Raw genomic sequence first — 24795 nt, 5'->3', positions numbered from 1 at the left:
TTATCGCGTGGAGAAAGGCAGCAGCCCGAGGGTGCCCTGCTCCCCTGCCTGCCATGGCACGGGGTGTGTGTGTGGTGTCACCGTCGCACCCCATGCCCCTTCTTCAAGCACCAGAGCTGCGTTGAGCTGCGGCTGCCCTTGTCCCCATCCCCTCTCCTCACCCTCCTCTTCTTCCTCCCGCTCCCGTAATGTGCCCACAGCAAACTTCTCCCCCCCCCCCCGCGCTGGTCCCGGCATCCAGAAGCGGGGCCTGGTACGGCAGCCCTGCTCCTGCCCGGCGGGCAGCCGGCAGCGGGGCAGGGGGCGGCAGTGCGGGCAGGGGCAGGGCGGGCAGGGGCAGGGCGGGCAGGATTCCCGGCCCCCGGCAGCCCGCTCCTCGCCGGCGCTTTCATCCTTATCGGGAAGGTGCCACTTGGCAGCTGGAGCGGTCCCGAGTGCTGCCTTCCCACGCACCCTGCCCCACGCACCCTGCCGCCCCGCGCTCAGCCCCCCCGCACCCTGCCCCTGCCCCCCCCCGACCCTGCCCCCCGCCCTCACACACACGGTGACACACACACAGGGTCACACGGGCAAACACCCCCGCTAACACGGTCACCCCCACAGCGGCACGCACACGCACTGACACACGCACGCGCAACCACGCTGACACGCGCCCCCCCCCCCCACGCGCAGCCCCCGGGCTCGCTCTGGCCCCGCCCGCCGGTGCGGCGCGTGCGCGGGGCGGGGCCGCGGGACGGAGCCGCAGCTGCAGCCGCAGCCGCCCGGCCCGGCCCGGTGAGTGCGGGGAGGGGGGCAGTACCGGCGGCGCGGGGGATGCCCCGGCAGGGGATGCCGGCCCGGCGCGGGGGATGCCGGCGGGCGGGGGGTGCCGGGGCGGGTGTGTACCGGGGCGGGTGTGTACCGGCGGGGCGGGCAGGCGGCGGGGGGGGCTGCGGCCCTTCCCGCAGGGCGGCCCCGCCCGGGGCTGCGGCGCCTCCGGGGCCTCTCGGCCGCTCTGCGCCCGCCGGGGCCGCCAGCCTCCGCCAGGGCGCGGGGAGCCGGGCCGGGCCCGGGCGGGGGTGGTTTCCCGGGCCTGGCCCGGCCTCGGCCCGGCCCCCGTGCTGGGGGGCGGCGGTGGCCGAGGCGGCGCCTGGCGCCCCCCGCCGCCCCGGGGCTTGTGCCGGTGCGGGGAGCGCAAGGGAACGGCGCGGCGAGCCGGGCGCTGCTCCCGGGCTGCCCCGCATCCCCCCCGGCGAGCGCGGCCCGGACCCCGGTAGCGCTGGGAGACACGGGCGGCCCCGGCTGCCGGCCCGGGGCTGGGGGTGCTTTGCACGACGGCTCACGAGAAGCTGCCCCCGGCCCGGCTCCAGACCGGGCTGCCGCATCCCAGAGGCCGCGGGGCCTACGGGGCCCCGACGTGCCGCTGCCATCCCTGGAGCGAGCGGCCCCTGCCCCGTCCCGCCGGGCACCGGCCCCGGCTGCAGCCCCCGTACCGTGCGCCGCTGCTTCTGGCTTTCGATGGGACAGAGCCCGACCCGTGGGGGACGCGGGGGGTGCTGAGCGCTGCGAGGCTGCGGGTCTGTGCTGGGCGGCAGCCCCTCACCCCCGCTCCCCAACCTTGCAGCCTCCTGGAAAGTTTTATTGCTCTGTTTGCACAAGCGCTGGCGCTGCGGGAGGGTTTATGAGCTAGCTGTGGCATGACTCCGGCATTTCGGGGAAGAAAAAAGCAGCAGCGAGAGCTGCGTGACCACCTGTGGCTGGGCTGGTGACCACCGGCCCCGGTTGCTTTTTGCAGGACCCGACTGTAGCAGATGGGACTTTCTGGACGCGCAGGCGTCAGAAATCACTTGCTCTTCCTGAAAATGTTGGCCAAAACAAGTCCTTCCCCTGGCGACGTGTGCTCATACTTTTAGTTTCCAGCACGGGCGTTGCGGGAAGCAGGGAAGCGTTACCCGCACCAGCAGCGCTGTGGAAAGCCATGAGCAGCCCCCACCAGGTGTATGATGCCACCAGCCTGGGCACCGCGTGGTCCTCAGCACGGCCACAGAGATGGAGGTGCCCGGCAGGGTCTGCAGCTCATCTCCTAGGGATGCCATGGTGCCTCTGAAGTTGGTGTGGAGAAATGCTGATTATATGGAGGGGAAAAAAAAAAAAAAGCAACGTCTGCCATTTCCAGGCCTCGTTTCTATGGGAACGGGACATCAGAAGAGCAGAAATGCAGCGAGTGCTCTAAAATATCTGCCAGCTCCTGGGAGCACATGGCGTTTGCTCGGCTTGCCCTGCCCTTTCCACTGAGACAGCGGCTGGGGACAGCTGGACCCCAGTGGTGAGGTGGTATGGAAGTGGGTCAGGAGGTGGGATGCTGTGGCCTTGATCCCTGCCGATCTTCAGTCCATCGTCATCTGACTCCACTGATGGGAGAGCTCTGGTCCAGGCTGGCAGCTGGTGCGGCCGGCACGCTATCTGGCACGATGCACAGGCGCTGGTGGTGCTGGCCAGGTGGTGGGGACTTGTCTGGCTTCAGGGGGCGGGAGGGTCTCCTTCCTCACTGACCTCCCTGGGCATGACCAGGGTGAATCTATACTCACGTATTTAGGAGACTTCCTCCCACCACAGCTGGCCACAGGGTGTTTCCAGCAAGGGGGAGAGGAACTGGGCTGTTCTCCAAAAGCTGGTGGTGGTCATATCACTCTTCCTCCGGATCCTTGGCTGTGCCTCTTGCGGGGAAAGTTGGCCTTACCTTGCAAGGCGTAGTGCTGAGGTCAGGCAGGATTGCTGCTCCGGAGGGGATGACCCGGCCCACCACCAGCGAGTAGGTGAGCGCCTTGCAGGGTGACATCTGGCGAGGTGCGAGCAGCCCTCCTTCCTGGGCAGAGGGGTCCTGGAGGCAGGTGGGGGCGGGTGGGGACCCTGCCTGACCTGCCTGTGGTCACAGGCATCTTGGAGCTGATCCAGGCAGCACCTTCCAAAAAAGTTTTTCCCTTTTGGGTTGAAAAAAATACCATTTCTGTGGATGCCCAGAGCCTGGAAAGCCATTTTGGCTCTCAAATCTGGTTAAGAAACCCTTAAAACCCTTAAGAAACCAAGCTTCTTCCTTCTCCCGCTCTCCAGCAAGGGAAAGGTCCAGTGCGGGTTTTCTTTGAACACCTGAAAACTTGGAAAAAATGTATTGGCAGTAACAAAGTTTTCCAGCTTCACGTAGTGTTTGTGTTACCCAAGAGCTGCTTGACATTTTCTGAAGCGATGTGCCAGCCCCGATGACAGCCGTAAGACCTGTGGGGGTGGCTGGGGGGGGCAGCTTGTGTTTGAGGGTGCGGCGGGGCGAGCAGCCAGGAGAGACGTGGGAGCGGGAGGTGAGATCTCTGCGAGGGCAGCAGCCTTCTCCAGCCTGACCTGTTGTGTTTGTCCTCTTTAAAACGAGGGAAAAGTTTGATTCTCTTGGTTTGCTCTGGATTCCCTTCAAGTGAGCGCGTGAGGAAGGTTCCTGCTCCTATCTGCCACGTGCGGTATGTGAGAGCGTGGGGCTGGGGGACTTGCTGTAGGGGTCCTATGGCAAGCCGGTGGCATTTCTGCCAGGGCATGCGTGGACTGGAGGCCAGCTGGAGACACAGCACTTTGTGGTGAGCTTGAAGGTGTTTAAGCTGCAATCTAGCAGCAGCTGCCTTTGCAAAGTCCCCTTTGCTGGGTCCTTCCCTGCTTGCTGCCTGGGGGGTCTGATGGGCTTTTCTGGGCTGCAGGAATGGACCTCTTTGCTTCTTTTTCTGACCAGAGGAGGTTCCTTGAGTGCAGATGTCCTTTCCCATTAAGGGAATCTGACTTCTGGGCATGGAGTGGCAAGAAGGTGTTCTTTTTTTGCTCTGAGAAAGCACCTGGGTGTTGGGTTGGGGATGGGAAGGTGTGTGCCAAGCCAGAATGCTTCTGGAGGGCTCGAGGAGCTGGTGGCACAGGGCAGGCAGGTAGATGGATGCTTGTTGCTTTGTCTGCAGACCTACGTGGATTTTAGCTTGCTCTTGCTGCAGCTCAGTTGCTCCCAGCTGTCGGTGCTCTGCTCACGACGTGCGTTTACCAGTCACTGGTCTGGGAGCGAAGGTCGGGCAGGCTGGGCTGCCAGTCTCCCCTCTCCTGCTGGCACCAGCACCCTAAACTCGCTGCTGGGGTTGGTGGGTGCTGGCCAGATCCAAGGAGCTGATACTATCCTGACCAGGGCTGGAAAACGCGCTGTTGAGTATCTCCCAGGGCATTGCTAGTAGGTAACGTGTCCGTCCTTGTCTCTGCAGTGGCTTTTGGTGCTGCCAGGCTCTGGAGCACCAGCTCTCGGAGATGAACCCGGCGCTGCCCGCTCTGGGGGTGCGGCAGGGCTGGTGGGTGCTGCTGTACCCAGGCTGGCCCCGTCGCTGCAGGAGGAGGGGGTTTGCCGTGCTGGGAGCCCGAGGGGCTGCTCGGCTGGGGGCTGCCCTGTGTCTGGCAGCGTGGGCAGGTTGCTCTGCTTGTGCCAGGGCTGTCCCTTCTCTGTGCTGCGCTGCTGGGTGACTCTGCCAGTGTGAAATCACAGCCCATCTGCTGGTGGGACAGCAGTGCTTCATCAGGGAACGCCACTGCAAATGGAGACAAAAACAACTTGGAGGGATAGCAGATGCTTCCCAAGAGGGGGAGGAGGCAGGTGTATCGTCCTCGTATTCTGACCTTCCCTTGCGCTTTCCTGCCCTTTTCTCATCCTTGCCTCTCCAAGGAGAGTTTCTGCGGAGAAAGCACTGTTAACGTTGTAAACCCAACCCTTCGTGTTGCGGGAGACAGAGCCACAACTTCAAATTTTCATCAGTCCCAAATAATGGGCTGCAAAGGGAGTTGGTGGCCTTCCTCAGGCCGGTGTTTGCGGTTCTGTAACCCTGTGCTCCCACTGCTTAAGGAAAGCTGTTCCCTGCCTGCTGCGGGCAAAGCACTCCTGATGCTCGCGGGCTGGGTTCCTGCACAGCAGCCTGCCTCTCTTGCAGCTCAGGTCACGCCAACGACCGGGAACAGGTCACGCCAGAAACCGCGAGCTCTGGCTCTTGTGGGTCAGTAATGAGCCTTGGAGAGGAAACACATTTATTTTTCGCTGTTTGGGGTTGAGCCAGCTGTTGCAACATCAGGCTGGAAGCAGAGAGCTGCCCTCGGGCTGCCAGCGAGTGGGATGGGGGATGCTGCCCTCCGTGCCTGGGTCGGTGGGCACCCGGTGTTCACGGCTCTCCCCTCTCTTGCAGGGTCCTGCGGAGCGGCGGCGGCGGTGGTCCCCCTCTGATGGGACGATGGTTGTTCTCAGGCAGTTTGGGCTGCTGCTCTGGAAGAACTACATCCTGCAGGTAGGCTGGCACCGCGCTGGGGGGCCGCCTCTCACCTCTGAATGTGGGTACCTCAGAGCTTGCCTGGGGTCTTGGTTCTCCAGCAAACCTTCACCGTGGGCCCAGGGCATCATCCCTTGGAGGAAACTGATTTGCTTGTGCATGTGATGTCATCCTGCTTTTGTGCCAGGGAGTGACGGGCAGGGCTGCATGCTCAGTTGTCCCTGTCGCCTCGAGCACACACTGTGCTCACCCCCTCCTGCGCTCTGGCTGTGAGTTCAGCTCCCCTTTCTGGCGGGGCAGGATAACCCATGCACCCCTCTACTTCTTGAGCTGTCCTGTTACCCAGCCTCCTCCGGAGGTGCTGATGGCTGCATGGTGCCTCTAAACCCACCAGGGCCCAGGGTTTTTTCCCTCCATTACTTTCTACAGCCCTCCAAAGCAGGCACTGGGGGTCTTAAAAATATTAAGCCAGCATCGTCCTGGTGGCTGTTCTCAGCACAGCTCTCTGCACGGCAGCTGGCTGTGGATGAGGGATTTTGGGGCCTCCTTGTCCGCTCGGTGCTGGACGAGGCTGCAGCGCCTTTAAGCAGCATGTGGATGCAGGACCCGGAGCAGCCCTGGCAGAGCGCAGCGGAAGAGGAGGGAGCGGAGATGGCTGCGGCCTGGCTTTACGCTCTCAGTTACCCTTCTGCAGCTCAGCACGATGTTGCTTTAAAAATAAACAAAAGGAAGAGGGAAGGGAGGGCTGGGCTGCATGTGCCTGGCCTTCCAGCAGGGCAGGGAGCGACCAAAGGGACCGGCAGCAGGTCTGGTTTGCAGCCAGCAGCGTGCTCTGTGGGTGTGCATGATGGCCAGTCCTGCGCGTCCCCCTTGTACAACCCAGACACGTGCAGGACAGTCCCCCAACCCGTCTGCAGGGGCATAGCAGTGTTTTCTGGGTGTGCTCCGGGGTGGGGGCACCCCTCGTTGTGTTTTCCAAGGCCACAGGCTGACTCAGATCTACTGCACCGGAATACAGCCTGAAGTGTTTGCGTTTGCTCCCCTGCTCTTAAGTCTCCACCAAAAATCGTGCTCCTGATGAAGATGCAGAGCTCCCGAGCCATCATCACCCCGGTGCGAAGATGGATGCCGGGACACATGGCTCGCTGAAAGCTGGGGCAGCCCTGGCCAGGCGGAGGTGGTGATTATGGATGAGCGTCCCTGTCACCTCGGGAATACAGCAGCTTAAATGACTTCTGCGGCAGCAAAAGCCTTGCGCTGGTAAATGTGTATTAGCCTGTAAGTTCAGGGAGCCAGGCAACCGTTCTGGAGACAGCCCAGGAGACTAAGAGAGGTTTAATACGATAGTAAATCAGCGGGAGGCAGCTGGTCCGCCAGAGCTGCATTATAAAACCATCAGACATCTGCAACGTTCACTTTTACGAGCGCAGCCTTCGGAAAGGCTCCTTTTTCCCTGCCGGCTCGGGGTTGCTGCCTCCGTGCTCCGCAGCGCTGGCTCAGCCCTGGCTGTGGTCCCTCCCAGGTGAAGCCTGAGGAGGGGTTTTAGGCTTTGGCAGTGGGTGCCAAGAGCCAGGCAGCGATGGGGGGAGCGGCTGCGTGGCTGTACACCTGCATGGTGCCTTCTGAGAAACTGTCCAAGAGCCAATGCACCCCAGCTGCTGCCGGCAGACTGTCCCCTTCCCGGGAGGTCTGGGGTGCTCTGTGCCCAGGGCTCCCTTCTTGCCCCACTGCAGGCTGCGCCCACCTTGGTGCGCCCACTTGCTGCTTCTTTTTTTCGGCCCCCGTTTAAAAAAGAAAAGCTTTTTCCACCCTTCAGAGGGGTGGGAGGTGTAACTACATGGTCAGCACTGCTCAGTGCTTGATGTTTGTGGAGCTGAAGGAGCTTTTGTGGCAGCTGGGGTGCAGGCAGGTGGGGAGCCCCAATAGCCACGCTGTGCCTGCAGCCTGCTCGCCCCGTATGGGCACCTGGCACACGCAGGCTCATTCCTTAGGGCCCCCCAGCCCATCGCTGTGAAGGCAGGAGGTGATTTACCGCTGAGTGTGCAGAGGTGCTGGGGGGGCTGTGCCGCTGGATAGAAACTGATTGCTGAGACAGCAAAGTTGTGAGAATAAAGCTCTTGGTGCTGCTCTTACCTGGTGGTGCTGCTCTTTCCAGCCAGGCAGAGGGGAGGGTGTAAAACTCCCTATGTCTTGTAAAGCCTGTCTCAGCCAGAGCCCTCGGAAGAGGTTAATGCTGCTGCTTCTGCTCTGGGCATGTGCTCAGAGCCAACAGCCGTGAGTCCTGTGCCCAGAGCTGCTGCCAGGGCCATCTCATGAGCTGTCACTGCAGTGGAGTTTTACGGAGGCTGGCTGGGCTGGGCTGGGCTGGGCTGGAGGCGGCTGGGTTTGCAGAGGGAAATAATGCAGCTGAGTCCAGATCTCTCCCCCCCTCACCTGGTCCTGCCTGGTGGCTGCTGCAGCGGGCACACGGGTTGGCCATGCCCTCCTGCCTGCGGTGAGACACGGTGTGCCCGGCTGAGCCCAGGCCCCGCATCCCGCTCCCATCCCTGCCCCAGCTGCATGGTGCAGCTCCCAGTGGGAACAGCCCAGTGCTCGCTGCTCCCTCCGTGAAAGCAAGTGTGATGTTTACAGTGGTTTTACAAGCATAAATCCACCGACAGCGTGTCCCAGCGCCTACAGTAAAACAGATTGGGGGGGTCACGCTGCAGGGATGTGGGGGTACATGTGATGCTGGCTGGGACTGCTGTTCCCCCTGCCCCTCCAGTTAGGGATGACCCCAGTTCCCCTGGGACAAGCAGAGTTTTAAATGCTAATTAACCTGGGTTGGATGCTAATCAGCCTGGACTGGTGATGGGTGTTGGTAACTAGCTGGAAGCTTGCAGGAGCGGTAACCCTGGGGGAAGCCACGGGCTCTGCCAGGTCCCATCCTGGGCTGGGACGTGGAGCCTGTGTCCTGCTGCCTGCAGCTGCTGAGCTCCAGCGGAAAAAGCTTTGCTGGCTGCAACAGCTTTGCTGCGCCCTGCTTTACCTCCCTCTGGCTTGCTCGTCTCAGCCTTCTGTTTAGTGACAGTATTTTTAGCTCCCAGCCCTGCAAGCATCGGGCAAGGTTGCTCTGCTTTGGCAAAAGCCGTTCTCATCATTCTGCCGGCAGCGGCTGGTCCCCGCGTGTCGCTGTGGCTGCCTGCAGGAGCGGTTTAGGCAGGTGCTGAGCGCTGCCTGTGCCTGGGCAGAGCCCTGTTCCACTGGGGAAGGGCAGAGTACCAGCTCAGCTCATTCAGACCCGGCAGCATGGTGGGGAAGGCTCCAAAGGAGGGTGGTTTGAGATAGGGCGGTGCTTAGGGTAGGGAATGTCTTGGCTGGAAGGTCCTGAAGGATGCAGGAGCTGGTGCAGGGTCATTCCCAGGCTCCGGAAAAACCCAAGTTGTGAAACCTTGTGAAATGCAAGAACGCTTCTGCTACATGGTGTTTGCATGCCCTGGACCTCATTACTGTGTTTGATCTCCCTTAGGTATTTGCATCTTACTTTTTATATCTTTTTCTTTCCTGCAGAAACGGCAAATCTTGGTGACCGTCATCGAAATCTGCCTGCCGCTGCTTTTTGCCGCCATCCTGATAGCTCTGCGGCACCGGGTGCACTCCATCAGCCATCCCAACGCCACCATCTACCCCCCCGAGTCCGTGGATGACCTACCGGGCTTCTTCTACAGCCGGCACCCCAGTAACCCGTGGGAGCTGGCATACGTCCCCTCCAACAGCAGCGCCGTCAGGAGCATTGCCGAGGCGGTGGAAAGAGCTTTACCCATCAGCATCAGAGGTGAGCAGGGGCCAGGGGCTGCAACTTCCACCCCAGAAATTGGTACAGATTTTTACTCTGATAAATCCTGATGCTCTGTTCCTGGGATGTGTCATTTTTTTTAAGACATCCAAGGCAATAACTTTATTTTTATCTCACTAAAACTACAGGATTTTGTTTTGATTTTTGGTTGCGTTTTGTTGCAGTTTCCATCTAGAATAATGTTTCCCTAAAATAGTTCAAGAAAGTGGCTGTCACTTCCCCGAGAAACAGTATTTTTGGAAATCTTTTTGCACAGAAAATTGTAGTGCTTCATGTTCCAAACTGAAGATATCACTAGAGTTTTCTCTGAAAGGAGAGCTGACTCCTGTCAAGGAGGAGGAATCTGCATGCCTTGTGATGGGTACAGCTGTGTCCTGTGTAAAACCCCCCTGTCTGACAGCAGCGGTGTTTCCCAGCTCTGTCTGGAGCACATCCCTCGTGTCCTGGACCAAAATGATGGTTTTGGTGATGGGTGACCATCAGCCCATGTTGAGCTGCTGTGCTGCACGCCTGCATCTCTGTCTTTTCCCCCTCTGCAGCTCAGGGCTTTGCCTCGGAGAGGGACTTTGAGGAGTATGTCAAGTTGGACAACCGCTCGGGCAGCGTGCTGGCCGCCGTCGTGTTCAAGCACCGCTTCCAGCAGAGCACGTCCCCACTGCCCCTCCAGGTGAGCGGAGCCAAGGGGCTATGGGGATGCAGGGGAAGCAAAGCCAAGGGGCGGTGAGGAGGACACGGGGGGACCATACTGGCTCTTTTCTGTCCCACCTGCGACTCCCTTTCTGTGCTCCTTCCAGGTCGACTATGAACTGCGCTTCAAGTACAGCCCGAGGAACGCGCCGCGGAGCGAGCAGACGGGTCTGAACCCCAACCTGGACCGGGACTGGCACACCAGCTACCTCTTCCCGCTCTTCCAGCTGCCCGGGCCCCGGGAGGCCAAGTTTGCCGATGGGGGGACACCGGGTGAGGGCTCCCTCTCCTCTGCCGCGGGCTGTGGCACGGCTGCACAGATGGGCGTCATTGTCTGTCCAGCAGCTCGGCTCGTTACAGAGGTTCACTGAGGCTCTAAGCTTTTAAATAAACAGTTTACATTTTTATGATTAATTTAACTTAATTTTTAAATTAATTAATTTACTTTTAACATTTATTGTCTTTATTATTCTTAATATTTATTTTATCCTGTGACTTCTTGGGCACTGTTGGCCTCTGGGTACCTCTGCTGAGCGGAGTTGGATAAGAATAAATTTTACTTACGTGAATCTTTTTTTTCCTTTTCAATGGAAAATTTATTTCAAGGTCCAAACTGCTCAGTATTTATCATGCTGCTTAAATAGTTTAGAAGTAAATAGAGCAATTCTGTGGTTTGAGAGTAGTTTTTTAAGGAAAGCCAAACCACTGACGGAGCAGGAGGCAGCAGGGATGTTGCCAGAGCTGGCGCTGGGTTAGGACTTGATTTTTGGGGAGGTTCCTCTTGGCTGCAAAGGGGATATTTTCCTCGGTTGGGTTTCTCCTTCCATCGTTCAATAGCGATGTCAAGGAAAAGATTGAGAGGCTGAGAAAGCCAGCAAATGGGTTTTGCCCACACAGTGTAAATAAGCCTGAGCCCAGGAGGACGGCAGCTGCTGGGTCAAACGCTCTGCAGGACAGGGTGACCAGGAGCTCCGATCAATTCCTTTGCTACAGTATTTGTTTAGTAAATTAGTTAATATAAAACATTGTTCATGATCTCATTTTCTTACTTTTTCCTTCTCTGTCTAGGTCATTTTGAGCAACTAACTTTCAAAATGCTCATTCGGGGCTTTGCAAGCAGAATTTGAGTTTCCATTCGAGTGACATGTGGCAGAAATCCCACATAAAAATAAACTAGTTGAAAATTTAGAATCTTTCACTGTTTTCTCATGCACAAAAATTTAAGCCAAACTTGTGAGAATTGGGTTATATTTTCCTCACCAAAACCGGCGTAGTAGCCCATATTTTCTTGGCTTACAAAAAAAAAATAGGACCAAATACAAACTCAGCGACATTGGTGGTCATTAATGATGATGAAGAATCTCCCCCGTTACAAAAATAAACCTGTGCCTGCAGAAGGGCGACTGCGTTTTATATTGAGTTTTCCTGCCAGCTGCTTTTAAATGATGATTATGAGATTTAAATCCTTCCTGAGCCCCTCTGTGTCTGCAAGAGTGTGTCGATGGTGATGGGTTTTTTTTGCTTTTCCTACAAGCTTTCTTTTTTTGTTCCCTGTTCTTCCCAAGCAATCCCTGCCATAAAGGCTGTTTCTCTCCTGCCGACGCCTCCCTGCAAAACCCGGACCCGTCTCTATTCCCCGGTGTCGTTTTTGCCGTGCAGGCTATATCCGCGAAGGGTTCCTGGCCGTGCAGCATGCGGTGGACAGAGCCATCATGCAGTACCACGCCAGCGCCAGCTCCGCCAGCCTGCTGGAGAACATCACGGTGGTGGTGCAGCGCTTCCCCTACCCGGCGTATGTCAACGACCTCTTCCTCCTCGCCATCCAGAACCAGCTGCCCCTCCTGCTCATGCTCAGCTTCACCTACACCTCGCTCAACATTGTCCGCGCCGTCGTGCACGAGAAGGAGAAGAAGCTGAAGGTAACATGAGCGGTGGGGCACTGGGGCACTCCTCTCCCGCTGTGGCTTTTCCCAACGGGTGCTGCCTTTAAATGAGGAACAAAATCCCCCCGGGGTGTGGAGCCAGGCAGGAGGTGGGGAGGGCAGCAGATTAGCGAGCCCCCGGGAGGAATGGCGCTAATCCTGCTGCCGGGGACGCTCCTTGCTGGGCGGCCAAGGCTGCTGGACCGAAGGGCTGGTGTTTCTCTTGGGCTGGGGGGTGGCTTGGGCAGAGGGCAACACGTCTGGGTTCAGGGGTTCCGGAGAGTTGGGTTGAGCACGTGGGAAGCGAGGTGTTTGTTGAATGTACAAACCCGCGTGGCTGAGCTGTGTCGCGGGGCGGCTGGAGCTCGGCTGATGGGCTTGCGGCAGCAGGGCTGAGCGTGCCGGGCTGGGGTCCCCTGGGTATGGGGCCATGCTGCCCCCTGCCCCGCGGCTGCCGGGCTTCCCTGGCCCCACCGCCACCAGCTGTGGTGATTTTGGGTGCAGCTGTGTTCTCTGGGCTGATGTTCTCCTGCGGCAGTGACAGCCCCTGCCTGGGGAGGTGGGGGACACCATGCCATGCTGACAGCCGTGTGGGACGCTTTGGTGGCACCTGGGGATGGCGTGCCCACGGGGTGTGGGTGCAGCCTGGGGTGATGGCATCACTCCCCACAGGAGTACATGCACATGATGGGCCTCAGCAACTGGTTGCACTGGAGCGCCTGGTTCCTTATGTTCTTCCTCTTCCTCCTGGTGTCCGTGTTTTTCGTCACTGTGCTCTTTTGTGTCAAGGTGAGTGTCTTTCCCCAGGCCACTGTTCGGCAGGCCAGAAGCTCTGTGCTGGCAAGGCACAGGGATGACAAGGCTCCTCTGCCACGGGCTGGACTGTCCTGGTGTCCCAGGACTCCTCTGTGCGTGTAGCACAGGCTGGAGTTGGCCTGTTCCAGGGCTGGGTGGGCAGGGGTGACCTCCCACGGGCACCGGGGAGACCCAGGCACTCCATGCAGAGCAGGACCACCCTGCACCCACAGTCCCACATGCCCGTGGAGGGACTCGAGCTCTCCTTGCTGCTCCTCCCCCTACACCATGACAAGCAGGAGGTGGCCACCTGGACGCTGAGCAAGGTGTCCCCTGCCTCTTAGACCCCACATCATACAAGGGCAACCTGTATTTCCTCCCTCTGGGGTGGTCTAGGAGGGACTGGGTGTTCTCACCTGTCTCTCTGTTTGTCTTTAACCCACGGAGAACATCAGGTCTTGGCTGCTCACGTGTGCCTGCTGCCATGGCCACCTTGGGCAGCCCAGGCGTAACCACGTTCTCTCGCCAGGTGAGTGAACAGGGAGCGGTGCTCACCAACAGCGACCCCACACTGGTGTTCACTTTCCTTGCCATCTTCTCCATTTCCTCTATCTCCTTCAACTTCATGGTGAGCACCTTCTTCTCAAGAGGTGAGTCCCTCCCTGGCTGCCTCCCTGTGGGGCTGGGGGAGTGTTATGGGCCTTGTGCTGTAAAATCTCTGGTTAACTTTGGTTGGGAGGCAGCTCTGGAGGTCACCAGTCCACCCTGCTCAAAGCAGGGCCAGCTCCGGAGTTACGTGAGGTTGCACAGGGCTCTGTGTTGGATAACTGGCTCCATGCGGAGCGGGAGCCTTTGTTCCCTTGGCTGTGTTTTCCCCACGGTGTGTGGGAAGGGATGTGTGCGCTGTCGCTTCCCAAACCAGACAAGTTCATGCGTTAGGGCTTCATCTGGCAGCTGTGGCCCCAGGGTGCTCGGGTCTGGGATGGACAGGGTGCTCCTGCAGCTGTCAGGATCCGATGCTGCCCCTGACTTGCCCCGGGCACGGGCACATCCTCGTCCTGCCCCTGCATAGCCACACTTTGTGCAAGCCTTGAATCTCCCCGGATGGAAAGCTTGTGAGAAATATATTCATTGGCATCACCAGATTACTGACTTTCCCTCTTGCTTTTCTCTGTGCTGGCAGCAAATGTTGCGGCTGCCGCTGGCGGCTTCCTCTACTTTTTCTCCTACATCCCTTACTTCTTCATCTCGCCCCGCTACGACCTGATGTCCCACAGCCAGAAGCTGGCGTCCTGCCTCATCTCCAACGTGGCCATGGCCATGGGGGCACAGCTTATAGGCATGTTTGAAGGAAAAGGTGAGCGAGTGCCTCCTGTCCCCCGGGAGGGGAGCCAGACTCATTCTGTGGGGGGTTGGGGCTGGCTTGCATGTGGTGTGAAGGGTTGAAAGAAGTCAGGGAGAAGCACTTTCCAGCTCCTAACGAGAGCAGGGGGGCAAATTGCCAATTGCTCCCACAGGTCTTACCAGCCCCCCTGAACCCACACCCCTGGAAGCCTGGACTGTGCAAAACACCATCATCACTTTGGCTGCCGAACGAATTCTGTTCTGATGGATGGGAATCCACTGCGTTTCCTCCTTCCCGATACACATCTTTAATTTTGGTGTTTATAAGAATTTGCTGGTGGTTCCAGCAGAGGCCATGCTTTTGTAAAGTGATGGCAGTAAAAAGGCAGCTGTGGTGATGGAGGGGCAGTGGCTGGAGATCGCTTCTTCCCTGGGCAGTGCAGAGAACGTGGTGGAGGAAGCGTGATGGAGTGGGGAGCCTCGAGATGTCAGTGTGCTTTCTGCTGCATCTTTCCCCTCTATCTTTAGAAGGGATTGTAGAGCTGTGTGTGTGCCCCTCATGCCCGAGCAGTGAATTAGGACAGGGGATGCTGTCTGACAGTCCCAGAGAACACTCTGTCCTTCTGGAGATGCAGAGGTAGGCAGTGCCCCGTGTGCGTTGCAGGGACTGGCATTCAGTGGAGGGACCTCATGAAGCCCGTCAGCGTGGACGACAACTTTACCTTAGCCCAGGTGCTGGGGATGCTGCTGTTGGACTCGGTGCTCTACGGCGTGGTGGCCTGGTATGTGGAGGCCGTCTTCCCCGGGGAGTACGGCGTGCCTCAGCCGTGGTACTTCTTCTTGACGGTGAGCACCGCTTACGCACCCCTTCGAGTGGGCTTGATGGGCATCGTGCGGGGATGGTCCCCACCTCTGTGCCGTGCAGTGGGCCAGACTAACGTGCCAGGGTGGCACCACCTGGCCTTCAAAATTAAGGGGTCTGCAGCATGTCCTCAGTAAAGGGTGATGCAGCTGTATTATTTTACTGAACGTGAAGGTCATCTTGGGTTTAAATCTTGTGTCCCGATGCTTCTTGGCATGCAGGGTGTTGTTAAATGTCTCCGTGCCCGAGCGAAGGCATCAGAGAGAAGCCCCAAGTGTGAGCAACCAGATCCAGTCATTTGAACCTCCCAGAGCGCTGCTGTCCAGGCGGACCCGGACAATCCGCATCCCGCTGCCAGTCCCCACGTGCTAGTGACTGTCAGCTGAGCTGCCCTCGCTCTGCCAAGGCGAATGCTTGGCATCCTCCTCAGCAGCGGTGGCTCTGCCGATTACTGCAGCTCAGCTAGCCGCTGAGAATTCATTAAGCCACAGCGATACAACCAGTTCTGATCCTGTGGCTGTATCCCTTGTTATTTGATTGGGAGGTTTTTCTTCCTCCCCTCTAAATTCCTTATCCCAGCATGGTTTCACTCCAGCATCCCACTCCCTCTTGCAGCTAGACCAGGGTAGCGGAGATACAGCTGTCTGCCAACAGCCGCAGTGGGATGCTGATTTTGCACTCAGGAGTCGCTGAATTTTTATTTCCATGGGGATTTCAGGTCTCAAGCACTTATTTTCATTCCTGGAGAGCCAGGTCAAAAAAACCTGTAACTGCAGCAGCTGGACCCCAGGCTTTTTGCATTTATTATATGTCAGGGCTTTTGGAGGGGGTGATCATCCATTGCACAGGCTCTTCTGGACAGGGGGCTTCTACCTGAGCAATTTTGCTTCTCAATGAAGTACTGACCTTTTCCATGGGAATGAAGATGAGGAAAAGCTGCCTGTGTAATCACGGGCAATCCTGCTGTAAGGGAGAGCTAGGGAAAGGCAGCAGGGTAGGGGCAGGAGTTTCATCCTCTGACTTGCTTGCTGAAGATGTGCTGGTTGACAGTTCCCAGGCCAAGGAGAGCAGTCTTGGAGATCTGTGGGAGGAGGAGAACGGCCAAGGCTAGGGAGAAGAGATGGTCTGTGTCTGTGCCTGAGTTTCTCTCTCTGCCTTCTTCTATCAGCCCTCGTACTGGTGCGGGCGCCCCAGGACTGTGGTGGGAAAAGAGAAGGAGGAGGAGGAGGACCCTGAGAAAGCTCTGAAGAGCCAGTACATTGAGGAAGAACCTGCCGACCTCGTGTCAGGAATCAAAATAAAGCACCTTTCCAAGGTACCAACTGCCCAGCACAAGACAAATTTATCTTAATGTTGTTTTTGTAAAAACTGCTGCCTGCAGGCAACTCCCTTATCATTTTGCTGCCCTCTTTGCCTCAGGCAGTGTTGCTTAGCACTAAGGCTCTTCCCCAAAGCTGGCTGCATTTTCTTGTGGGCTGAAGTGTTAAGTGCTTACAGGAGCAGTGACATCTGTATTTTACCTGTTGACATCTGAATTTAACCCGAATTAGACCTGTTTTCTAATGCCAACACCACACGAGCATCATGGGCTGGGGCTGCCAGCTGAGGCAGGTCTGAGTGCGCTTGCCTCGGGTGCAGCATCAGCTTGTTAACGTGTCTTTGCAGGTCTTCAGAGTGGGAAACAAGATGAAAGAGGCAGTCAAGGACTTAACGGTGAACATGTACGAAGGGCAGATCACCGTCCTGTTGGGACACAATGGTGCTGGGAAGACCACCACTCTGTCCATGCTCACAGGTAGGAGCCGCATCCTGCTGCGGGGCTGGCACGTGGCCAGGAAGGGCTGATGGCTTGACTTGCAAAGAGGAGCTGAACCCCACTTCTGCTCTTCCCCGGAGCACCTTCAGTCACTGAGCTGTTAGCCAGGGATGCCAGGGTAGTGAGAGGCATGTCGGTGCTGGGGAGAGGAGGGAGGGTGCGGGTCCCTGCTCAGCTCTCCAGGAGAGTGGGATCAGCCGGCGGGGAAGGTGACAGCCAGTCTTTGTGTTGGAGAGCCCTGAGCAGAGAAGGGACTTGCTGCAGGCTGGGTCTCTGTAGGCTTTGTCGTAGTAAGGCAGAGAGGCCACCAGGCCAAGAGTTGGTCTTCATCCTTCTTGGGGTGCTGAGCTGCCCCAGGCAGCCTGTTCGGGCATGGCGGACGTGGTGACCTTTGATGGTTCGTTCTTCCCTGTTCTCTGTCACTCTGTGCTGCTGCCAGCCGAGGGGGCTCACCTTGTCTCCCCTGGAGCTCTGCCCGCTTCACCCCTCGCCTGCCTGCGCTGGCAGCACTGCGGGGTCCACCTCCCGCCTGTGGGTGCCGTGCAGCCCACCCTGCGGGCAGGAGCAGAAAGCTGCTGTGCCCCAGCCTGAGCAAGAGCCGCTTGCTCTGACTGTTGGCAAAAACCTGCCTGGGGGGGGATGCTTGGCAGGACCCCCGCCGTTCTGCCGGCTCTTTGCTGCCCAGGGTTGTCCTCAGCCCTGCGCCAAGGCTGCTGCGCCTCGTTCCTCCCAGGTCTGCACTCTCCGACGGGCGGGCAGGCGTACATCAACGGCTACGAGATCTCCCAGGACATGGTCCTGATCCGCCGCAGCCTGGGCCTGTGTCCCCAGCACGACGTCCTCTTCGACAACATGACGGTGGAAGAGCACCTCTGCTTCTACGCCGGGGTGAGTGCAGTGCCTGGAGGGAATGCTGCTGTGCCCCTGGGAGCCAGCCCTGGGCAGGCACCCTGCAGCTTCACGAGGCTGGGGAAGCACAGTGAGATCCATCAGGTGGGACCAGGGGAGGCCATGAAGATGACCGGGGGTGGAGCACCTATGGAGACAGGCTGGGAGAGCTGGGGCTGTTCAGCCTGGAGAAGAGAGACCTTACAGCGGCCTTTCAGTACCTAAAGGGGCTTATAGGAAAGATGGGGACAGACGTGTTAGCAGGGCCTGTAGTGATAGGACAAGGGACAATAGTTTTAAACTAAAAGAGGGTCGATTCACACTAGATGTAAGGAAGAAACTTTTTACGCTGAGGGTGGTGAGACACTGGACAGGCTGCCCAGGGAGGTGGTGGATGCCCCGTCCCTGGACAGATCCAGGGTCAGGCTGGACGGGGCTCTGGGCAGCCTGATCCAGTGCAAGGTGTCCCTGCTCGCTGCAGGGGGGCTGGACGAGGTGGCCTTTAGCAGTCCCTTCCAACCCAAACCTGTGATAAGCAGAACAGCCGTTGCCTCCTTATTCCACCTCGTCTGCAGGCAGGAGCTCCCTGCTTGGCTGCCAGAGGAGTGGAGGGTCACAGGCAGCGTGGCTCCACAGAAACCACCATGCCAGCTGTGCCGGCTCCTTCAGCACTTGGGCAGGAGTCCGTCTCTGTGCTGCCCCGCTTCCCTGCCTGGCTGTGGAGGAGGGAGTGTGGTGGGGTTCAGCGGCCGGTGGCTGATGTGGTGGCGAGGGTCTTTGCCAGATTCACTTGCCCCTGCAGGCAGGCTTAACCTCCCCTTCCCCCTGTCTGGCAGCTGAAGGGGTACCCATCCTCCAAGTGCCCCGAGGAGATCAACCACATCCTGAGGATCCTCAACCTGGAGGACAAGCGCCACGCTCTGACCAAGGCGCTGTCTGGTGGCATGAAGCGCAAGCTCTCCATTGGCATCGCCCTCATTGGGGACTCCAAGGCAAGCATCGTCGGTGGGGCTCACCTCAAACCTTTCTCCCTGGGGCCAGCGCAGGTCTTTCTAGAAGCTTTGAGGTTGTTCCTCACATGGTGAACCAGTGGGAGATGCAGGGAGAGCAAGGAAGGGGCGGGAGCACCCCCACAAAGGGGGATAACTCTGAGGACAGTGCCCGGAGGCTGCAGCGCAGCTCTGCTGCCTGGCAGCTGCTCCCCCAAGCAGGAACATCACGTGCATGCTGCAAGGTCAGGGCTCCTTCTGGGCCCTGGGATTGCCCTCTCCTGCGCTGCTGTGCCTCTCCCAGCCCTGTTTGACCAGCACCCGTCTCCTGTGTGCAGGTGGTGATGCTGGATGAGCCAACGTCAGGGATGGACCCAGCCTCTCGCAGGGCCACATGGGACCTCCTGCAGCAGCAGAGGAGCAACCGCACCATCCTGCTGACCACCCACTTCATGGATGAGGCTGACCTGCTGGGGGACCGCATAGCTATCATGGCCAAGGGCGAGCTGCAGTGCTGCGGCTCCTCACTCTTCCTCAAGCGTAAATATGGTAAGGGAAGAGCAGGCAGGCCGTGCTTGATGTCCCCTCCTTGCCAGGGAGGGGCAGGAGCGAGATACAGGGCCAGGAAGGGGACCCATTGCTCCCTGTCTGATGGCTGCTTGCTCCCCATCGTGCTGTACTGCCTCTTCTGAAGCCCATCCCCACACTTGCTCCTGCATCGCATCCATAGCCCAGGCAAAGCCGTCAGTGCTTTGTAGTGCCTTAGCATTCCTCTCTGCTCCAGCACCGCAGGGCCAGGCTGGGCTGATTTATCCTCCTCTCCCTTCTCTCGTCCCTCTGCCCAGGGGCTGGATATCACATGGTGATGGTGAAGGAGCCCTACTGTAACCTGGGGGAGATCTCCCGCCTCATCTGTCAGTATGTGCCCAACGCCACCATGGAGAGCAACGCTGGGGCAGAGCTGTCCTTCATCCTGCCCAAGGAGAGCACGCACAGGTAATGGTATTGTCCCCTGCCTGCCCTCCCCGGGTGGGTCCCTTCGGCACACGCTGGGGCACACACTGTCGTCAGGGGCTCGCTGGAAAGCGGAGCTGCTTTCTGCATCAGCACTCGTCTTGGAAAATTGAGTTTGGCTCCTCCTTTCACCTCCGCCCTCCCCTGCGTGTGCTGGCACATCGCTTTCATGCCCCCCGTGTCACCACCCGTGCAGCAGCTGCATGGGACAGCGCGGGTTGCTGATAGCTGGTGATGGCTGCGGTGTGGAGGGTGGAAGGCATGAGGCAGGCTGGGCTGGCTCCGAAATCTAATATATGGATAGCTGAGGCTGCCTGCGGCAAGGAGGAGCAGCAGGTGGAGCCCAAAAGCTGCTCCTGGGGCAAGTGGGGTGCTTGGTGCTGCAGGCGGCAGCGGAGCTGGCAGCAGAGCTCCAACCGCCCGCAGGACTGATGCCCAGCGGGTCTCAGCCTCCGAGTGCCCCCCTCATGAGCATCTAACACCGCTTCTCTGTTCAGGTTTGAGGCCTTGTTCACAGAGCTGGAGCAGAAGCGGGAGGAGCTGGGCATCGCCAGCTACGGCGCCTCGGTCACCACCATGGAGGAAGTCTTCCTGAGGTGGGCAGGAGCGGTGGGGTGCCATCGGGTGACAACCGTTCCTCGTGTGCTTTGGCAGTGGCGATGTCCTCCTACACAGCTCTCCAGGGCACCTGTTGGGGTTTGCCTCATCGGTTTGGCTTCCCCAGCTCAGAACAGCTTGGTCCTGTCTGAGTCTGCATTTCATCACCCGCTTTCCCTTCTGGCACAGGGTTGGGAAACTTGTGGATTCCAGCATGGATATCCAGGCCATCCAGCTGCCTGCCCTCCAGTACCAGCACGAGAGACGCTCCAACGACTGGGCCATGGATGACTCCAGCAGCCTGAGCGGCATGACGGACATGACGGACGACAGCGGGGCACTCATCACGGAGGACTGCTCCAGCATCAAGCTCAACACGGGGGTGAGTGTGGGGGTGTTGGTACCACAGGAGAAAGGAGAGGGCATGTGAAGGGGATTTTTGGAGCAGGGTTACCAAGTGGAGCCTCCCCCACGGCTGGTCTTGTTGCATCTGGTTTGGAAGATCAAATTGGAATCTTAAGGGCAAATTATTTTTACGGTTGTTGGGGTTGATCACTGCTGTCTTCTTCATGTTAATCCTGAGGTGTACAGAGATGCTGTTGAAGGTGTCCCAGGTGATCTAAAGTGGTTTTTGCCTGCTGTTGCTACATCACTTGGGTTTTTCAGCAGGGAGATGAGAAAAAACATCTTCCTTCCCCTGATAGTCTTGTGTTTCAGATCGCTGGCAGCCCTTCATGGCCTGCTGCCTATGCACCTGTGATAAATTTCCTTGCATTTCTCAAGGGCACATCTCAAAGGCAGAAGGGGAGAAAGATGTTTCTAGGTTTAAAAAGCAAAGAAGGGGCTGGGCTGGGAGCTCCCAGGCGTCTCAGCCCGGTCGCTTTGGCAGGCAGCCGTGTTGCAGTAATCCTATTTGTGAACCTCAAATGCTGAGAGGTGGAGGAAGGGAAAGGTCATGGCTGAAGCTGCTTTTAACACCTGAGATCCCAAAGAGGCTGAATCCCATGGGGAAGCCATGGAGTCTGACGGGCTGACCTGCTGTGCTGGAGTGCAAGTCGCTTCCCTGCTAATCGCTTTACAGTCTGGGCTGGAGAGCAGGCTCTGCCGCGGGCTTGCAGGCTACCTGCGGGACGGGGAGGTGGGTTTGGGGCTGTTCCCCCCATCAGCTGCGTGGGGCGATGGGCCAGCGGGGCTGCCTGCAGCTGGCAGGGCTGGCGCTGACCGGGCTCCCCCTCTCCCAGTTCTACCTGTGCTGCCAGCAGTTCTACGCCATGTTCATGAAGCGAGCCATGTACAGCTGGCGCAACTGGAAGATGGTGGCAGCGCAGTTCCTCGTGCCTCTGATCTTCACCGCCTTTGCCCTCATCGTGGCCAAGACCTTCCCAGGCCCCAGGGACTCCTCCCTGCTGAGGCTGACGCTGGAGCCCTACGGCCAGACCATCGTGCCCTTCAGTGTCTCGGCTGCCTCGGGTCTGTCGCAGAGGTTGGCGGAGCAGTACGCGGAGCTGCTGGATGCCCAGCGCCAGTCGCCGCTGGAGGTGCTGGGTGAGGGTTTGCAGGGCGCCCATGGAGCAGGCGATGCCTGGCAGGAGCCACGGGCTTCTCTTGCGGGGGCCCTTGGTGTGGGTGGCTCAGGTCCCGGGTGGGCATATCTGACGTATCCCCTTGTATCCTCTCCTGCGTGGGAGAGTCCCACAGTGGGCAGGATGCCTCCTCACCGGAGCAGAGCTGTGTTCTCCAAAACCCTGTATTTGTGGCCGTCACTGGGGCAAGGGTGGCTCACTGGGGCTGGGGCTGCTCGGTGTGCCATTGGCCCCCGTTAGCTCCCTGTGATGGAGCCTGCTCGTAATGGCTGTGGTGTCTGGCAGGTGGCCTGGACGAGTACCTGATCTCGAGAGCCTCCGAGGAAGGGGGAGCCTTCAACGAGCACTACATCACAGCTGCCTCCTTTGAAGGGGCTGGGAACCGCACGGTGGTCACCGCGCTCTTCAACAACCAGGCGTACCACTCCCCCGCCACGGCCCTGATGCTGGCCGACAGTGCCGTCTTCAGGGTACTGGCGGGCCCCAACGCCTCCATCACAGTCACCAACTACCCTCAGCCCCGCAACATCACTGAGAAGGCCAAAGACCAGCTCATGGAGTATGTTTGATGGCACAGCGCCTGCTTTCCTGCTGGGGCTCGTGGCTTCCGTGGGTGCAGATGGGCCTGGTTGTGCTGGCATCAGTGGAGGAGCCAGGCTGGAGCTTCTCAGACCCAAACGTTGCTGTGGCTGTGCTCAGGAGGGCAGGAGAGCAAAGCTCTGGAGGTGACTTACCTGCCTGAGCCTGGCAGCCGCATCACCCCATGCACTTATCCCAGTGGCTGGGTGTTGCCCTCCGTATGCTGGCTGGGGTTGGTTTTCTCTGGATGCTCAGAGCAGAGGGGGCTGCGTGGCTGTACACTTCACAAAGTCCTGCAGCAAGGGTCTCCAAACCTCACCTGTACCAGAGGGGACATGCATGGGACCTCACCGAGGCAGGGTAGAGGTTTGTGGTGTGCAAGGTGGGCCGTGCGTGGGTGACGCTCTTCTTACTGAGGTGCACTTTTATTGTGGGGTGTTTCTTCTGCATGCTGGCTTGCTGGGTGAGTGTAGCCTCCCTGAGAAACACGGTGTGGGTGTGCTGTCCCCCCGTAGCCTTGGCATTGCCTTGAGGAGCTGTCCCTGTCCTAACCTGCCCCACTGCTCTCCCCGCAGGGGCCAGACCGGGTTTGCCATTGCCATCAACCTGCTGTATGGCATGGCCTCGCTCGCCAGCACTTTCGCGCTGCTGCTGGTCAGCGAGCGGGCCATCAAAGCCAAGCACGTCCAGTTTGTCAGCGGCGTCTACGTGATCAACTTCTGGCTCTCCGCCCTCCTCTGGGACATCATCAACTTTCTCATCCCTTGTGCTCTAATGCTGGTGAGTCAGCTCTGATGCCCTGTCTTCCCCTTGGGTGGGAGCTCTGGGTGCTGCTCCTCTGGGAGAGCTGGGATGCGTGTGGGTGCAGGGTAAAGGATAAGGCTACTGGCATTGTCTCAGTTACTCGAAAGGATGGGCAAGAAAGCTGTCCCTTAGTCCTTCTGGGAGCTGTGTCACGGCCAGCCAGCTGGGTCAGTCAACTGCAGCCTCTGGCACCTGAATGCTTGTTTGTGGGCACTAGAAAATCTCAAAATACATGGGAGCATGGAGAGCGATTCCCCAGATCTGCCCTTCTGCATTCTGGTCTGCAGAAAGAGAGCTTCTCTTGGGGACAGGCGTGGGCTGCTGGTAGGAACCGTCAGTGCGGTGCTGCCATTACCTTGCTGCCTGGGCCACTGAGACAAGGGCAACATCACTTGTGGTCAAGACAAACATGCATTCTACTCACATTGCTGTGCCCCAGGTGATATTCCAAGCCTTTGACGTGCAAGCCTTCACCCAAGACAGCCACCTCGTTGATGTGATGCTGATCTTCCTCCTTTATGGCTGGGCCATCATCCCCCTCATGTACCTCCTTAGCTTCTTCTTCTCGGTGGCAGCCACAGCCTACACCCGTCTCACCATCTTCAACATCCTCTCAGGCACGGCCACCTTCCTGGCGGTCACCATCATGAGCATCCCAGGTGGGTCGCTGCCATCCGTGCCTGCCCAGCACCGCACCCTGCTGTCACTAGGAAGATCCAGCCCCCAGGGGGACTCTCATCCCAGGGCTGTCCCCACACCAGCAACAAAACTGCTATGACAGTCCATTCTCACCCATTAAACGTGACAAAATCTGTTGGTTTTCCTTCTGAACTTGGAAGTATCAGAGTCTTTCTCTAAAACCAGCTAACTCCCAATCTGTTGTTCCTCCTGTGCTCTTTTTTCAGAGCTGGGCTTGGTGGACCTCTCCAAAACCTTGGATAAAGTCTTTCTTGTCTTACCCAATTACTGCCTGGGCCAGTGCATCAGTGACTTCTACCAGAACTATGAGTTCATTCAGTTTTGTACCTCCTCCGTTGAAGCCATCTTCATCTGCAAGGCGTTTAGTGAGTCTCTGCATTGGTCCTCACCTGCCCACCCCACCGTAGCCACACTGGGAGGTCTCTGTGGGGTGGATGGTGGAGCTAGGCAGTATCACAGGGCCTCTAACCCAACCTGGGCAGTAGCTCCAGGTACCATTTTAAAGTAAAAACTAGGCAGCGTTTGACACTCGTAGGTGATCCAATTAAGGCATCTTTTCCTTACTAATGATTTGGAGGAAAGCTGGGGTGAGGGAAAGTTTCATAAACAAGTAAAGAAGTCCCTGTCCCAAGAGTGACTTTTTCTCCTCTGTGTGCCTCCACTGGGCATCTTCTGCCAGATCCCCTCCAGACCGGAATCTTCCTGTGGGAAGCATTGGAAAGAGCTGTGGGCAGGGAGCCAGTGTGAGCTGAGATGGAGATGAGTGTTGGAAAGGGTTGTGGGCAGGGAGCCAGTGTGGGCTGGCATGGAGATGAGCCTGGCAAAGCCTTGGGCACACAGCTTTCCGTGCCCCTCCCCAGAGTGTGGATTGATCCAAATCTTGATTTTGTTCCATCCCTGCTCAGATATCAGTTATCAGATGAACTACTTTTCCTGGGAGACTCCTGGGATCGGACGATACCTGACCTCCTTGACCGTCCAGGGTTTCTCCTTCCTCTTCCTCCTTTTCCTCATTGAGACAAACCTTCTCTGGAGACTGAGAACTTTGGTCTGTGGCATCTGCAGGCGGCGGAAATGGGTG

General features: G+C 58.4%; 1 protein-coding gene across 1 annotated transcript in view; it reads left to right on the top strand.

The window, feature by feature from the left end:
* Window positions 1-721: 721 nt before the first annotated feature.
* The window catches only part of ABCA3 (ATP binding cassette subfamily A member 3), a 28765-nt gene continuing 4691 nt past the window's right edge, over window positions 722-24795 (top strand). The window contains exons 1-24 of the mRNA XM_040590918.1: window positions 722-774; window positions 5220-5318; window positions 8850-9114; window positions 9675-9802; window positions 9930-10095; window positions 11482-11741; window positions 12417-12533; window positions 13069-13189; window positions 13723-13896; window positions 14548-14729; window positions 15914-16060; window positions 16411-16540; window positions 17295-17449; window positions 18286-18441; window positions 18777-18987; window positions 19284-19434; window positions 19950-20048; window positions 20239-20431; window positions 21291-21594; window positions 21918-22191; window positions 22787-22991; window positions 23455-23674; window positions 23921-24079; window positions 24620-24792. Of these exons, the coding sequence (XP_040446852.1) occupies window positions 5265-5318; window positions 8850-9114; window positions 9675-9802; window positions 9930-10095; window positions 11482-11741; window positions 12417-12533; window positions 13069-13189; window positions 13723-13896; window positions 14548-14729; window positions 15914-16060; window positions 16411-16540; window positions 17295-17449; window positions 18286-18441; window positions 18777-18987; window positions 19284-19434; window positions 19950-20048; window positions 20239-20431; window positions 21291-21594; window positions 21918-22191; window positions 22787-22991; window positions 23455-23674; window positions 23921-24079; window positions 24620-24792 (4044 nt within the window). The 5' untranslated portion in view covers window positions 722-774; window positions 5220-5264. The remainder of the gene's footprint in view (window positions 775-5219; window positions 5319-8849; window positions 9115-9674; window positions 9803-9929; window positions 10096-11481; window positions 11742-12416; window positions 12534-13068; window positions 13190-13722; window positions 13897-14547; window positions 14730-15913; window positions 16061-16410; window positions 16541-17294; window positions 17450-18285; window positions 18442-18776; window positions 18988-19283; window positions 19435-19949; window positions 20049-20238; window positions 20432-21290; window positions 21595-21917; window positions 22192-22786; window positions 22992-23454; window positions 23675-23920; window positions 24080-24619; window positions 24793-24795) is intronic.

Source organism: Falco naumanni, chromosome 4, assembly GCF_017639655.2.
Source record: "Falco naumanni isolate bFalNau1 chromosome 4, bFalNau1.pat, whole genome shotgun sequence".
Taxonomy (NCBI): Eukaryota; Metazoa; Chordata; class Aves; order Falconiformes; family Falconidae; genus Falco; species Falco naumanni.
The sequence above is the reverse complement of the archived record's forward strand: the minus strand, read 5'-3'. Positions and strand labels throughout refer to the sequence as shown.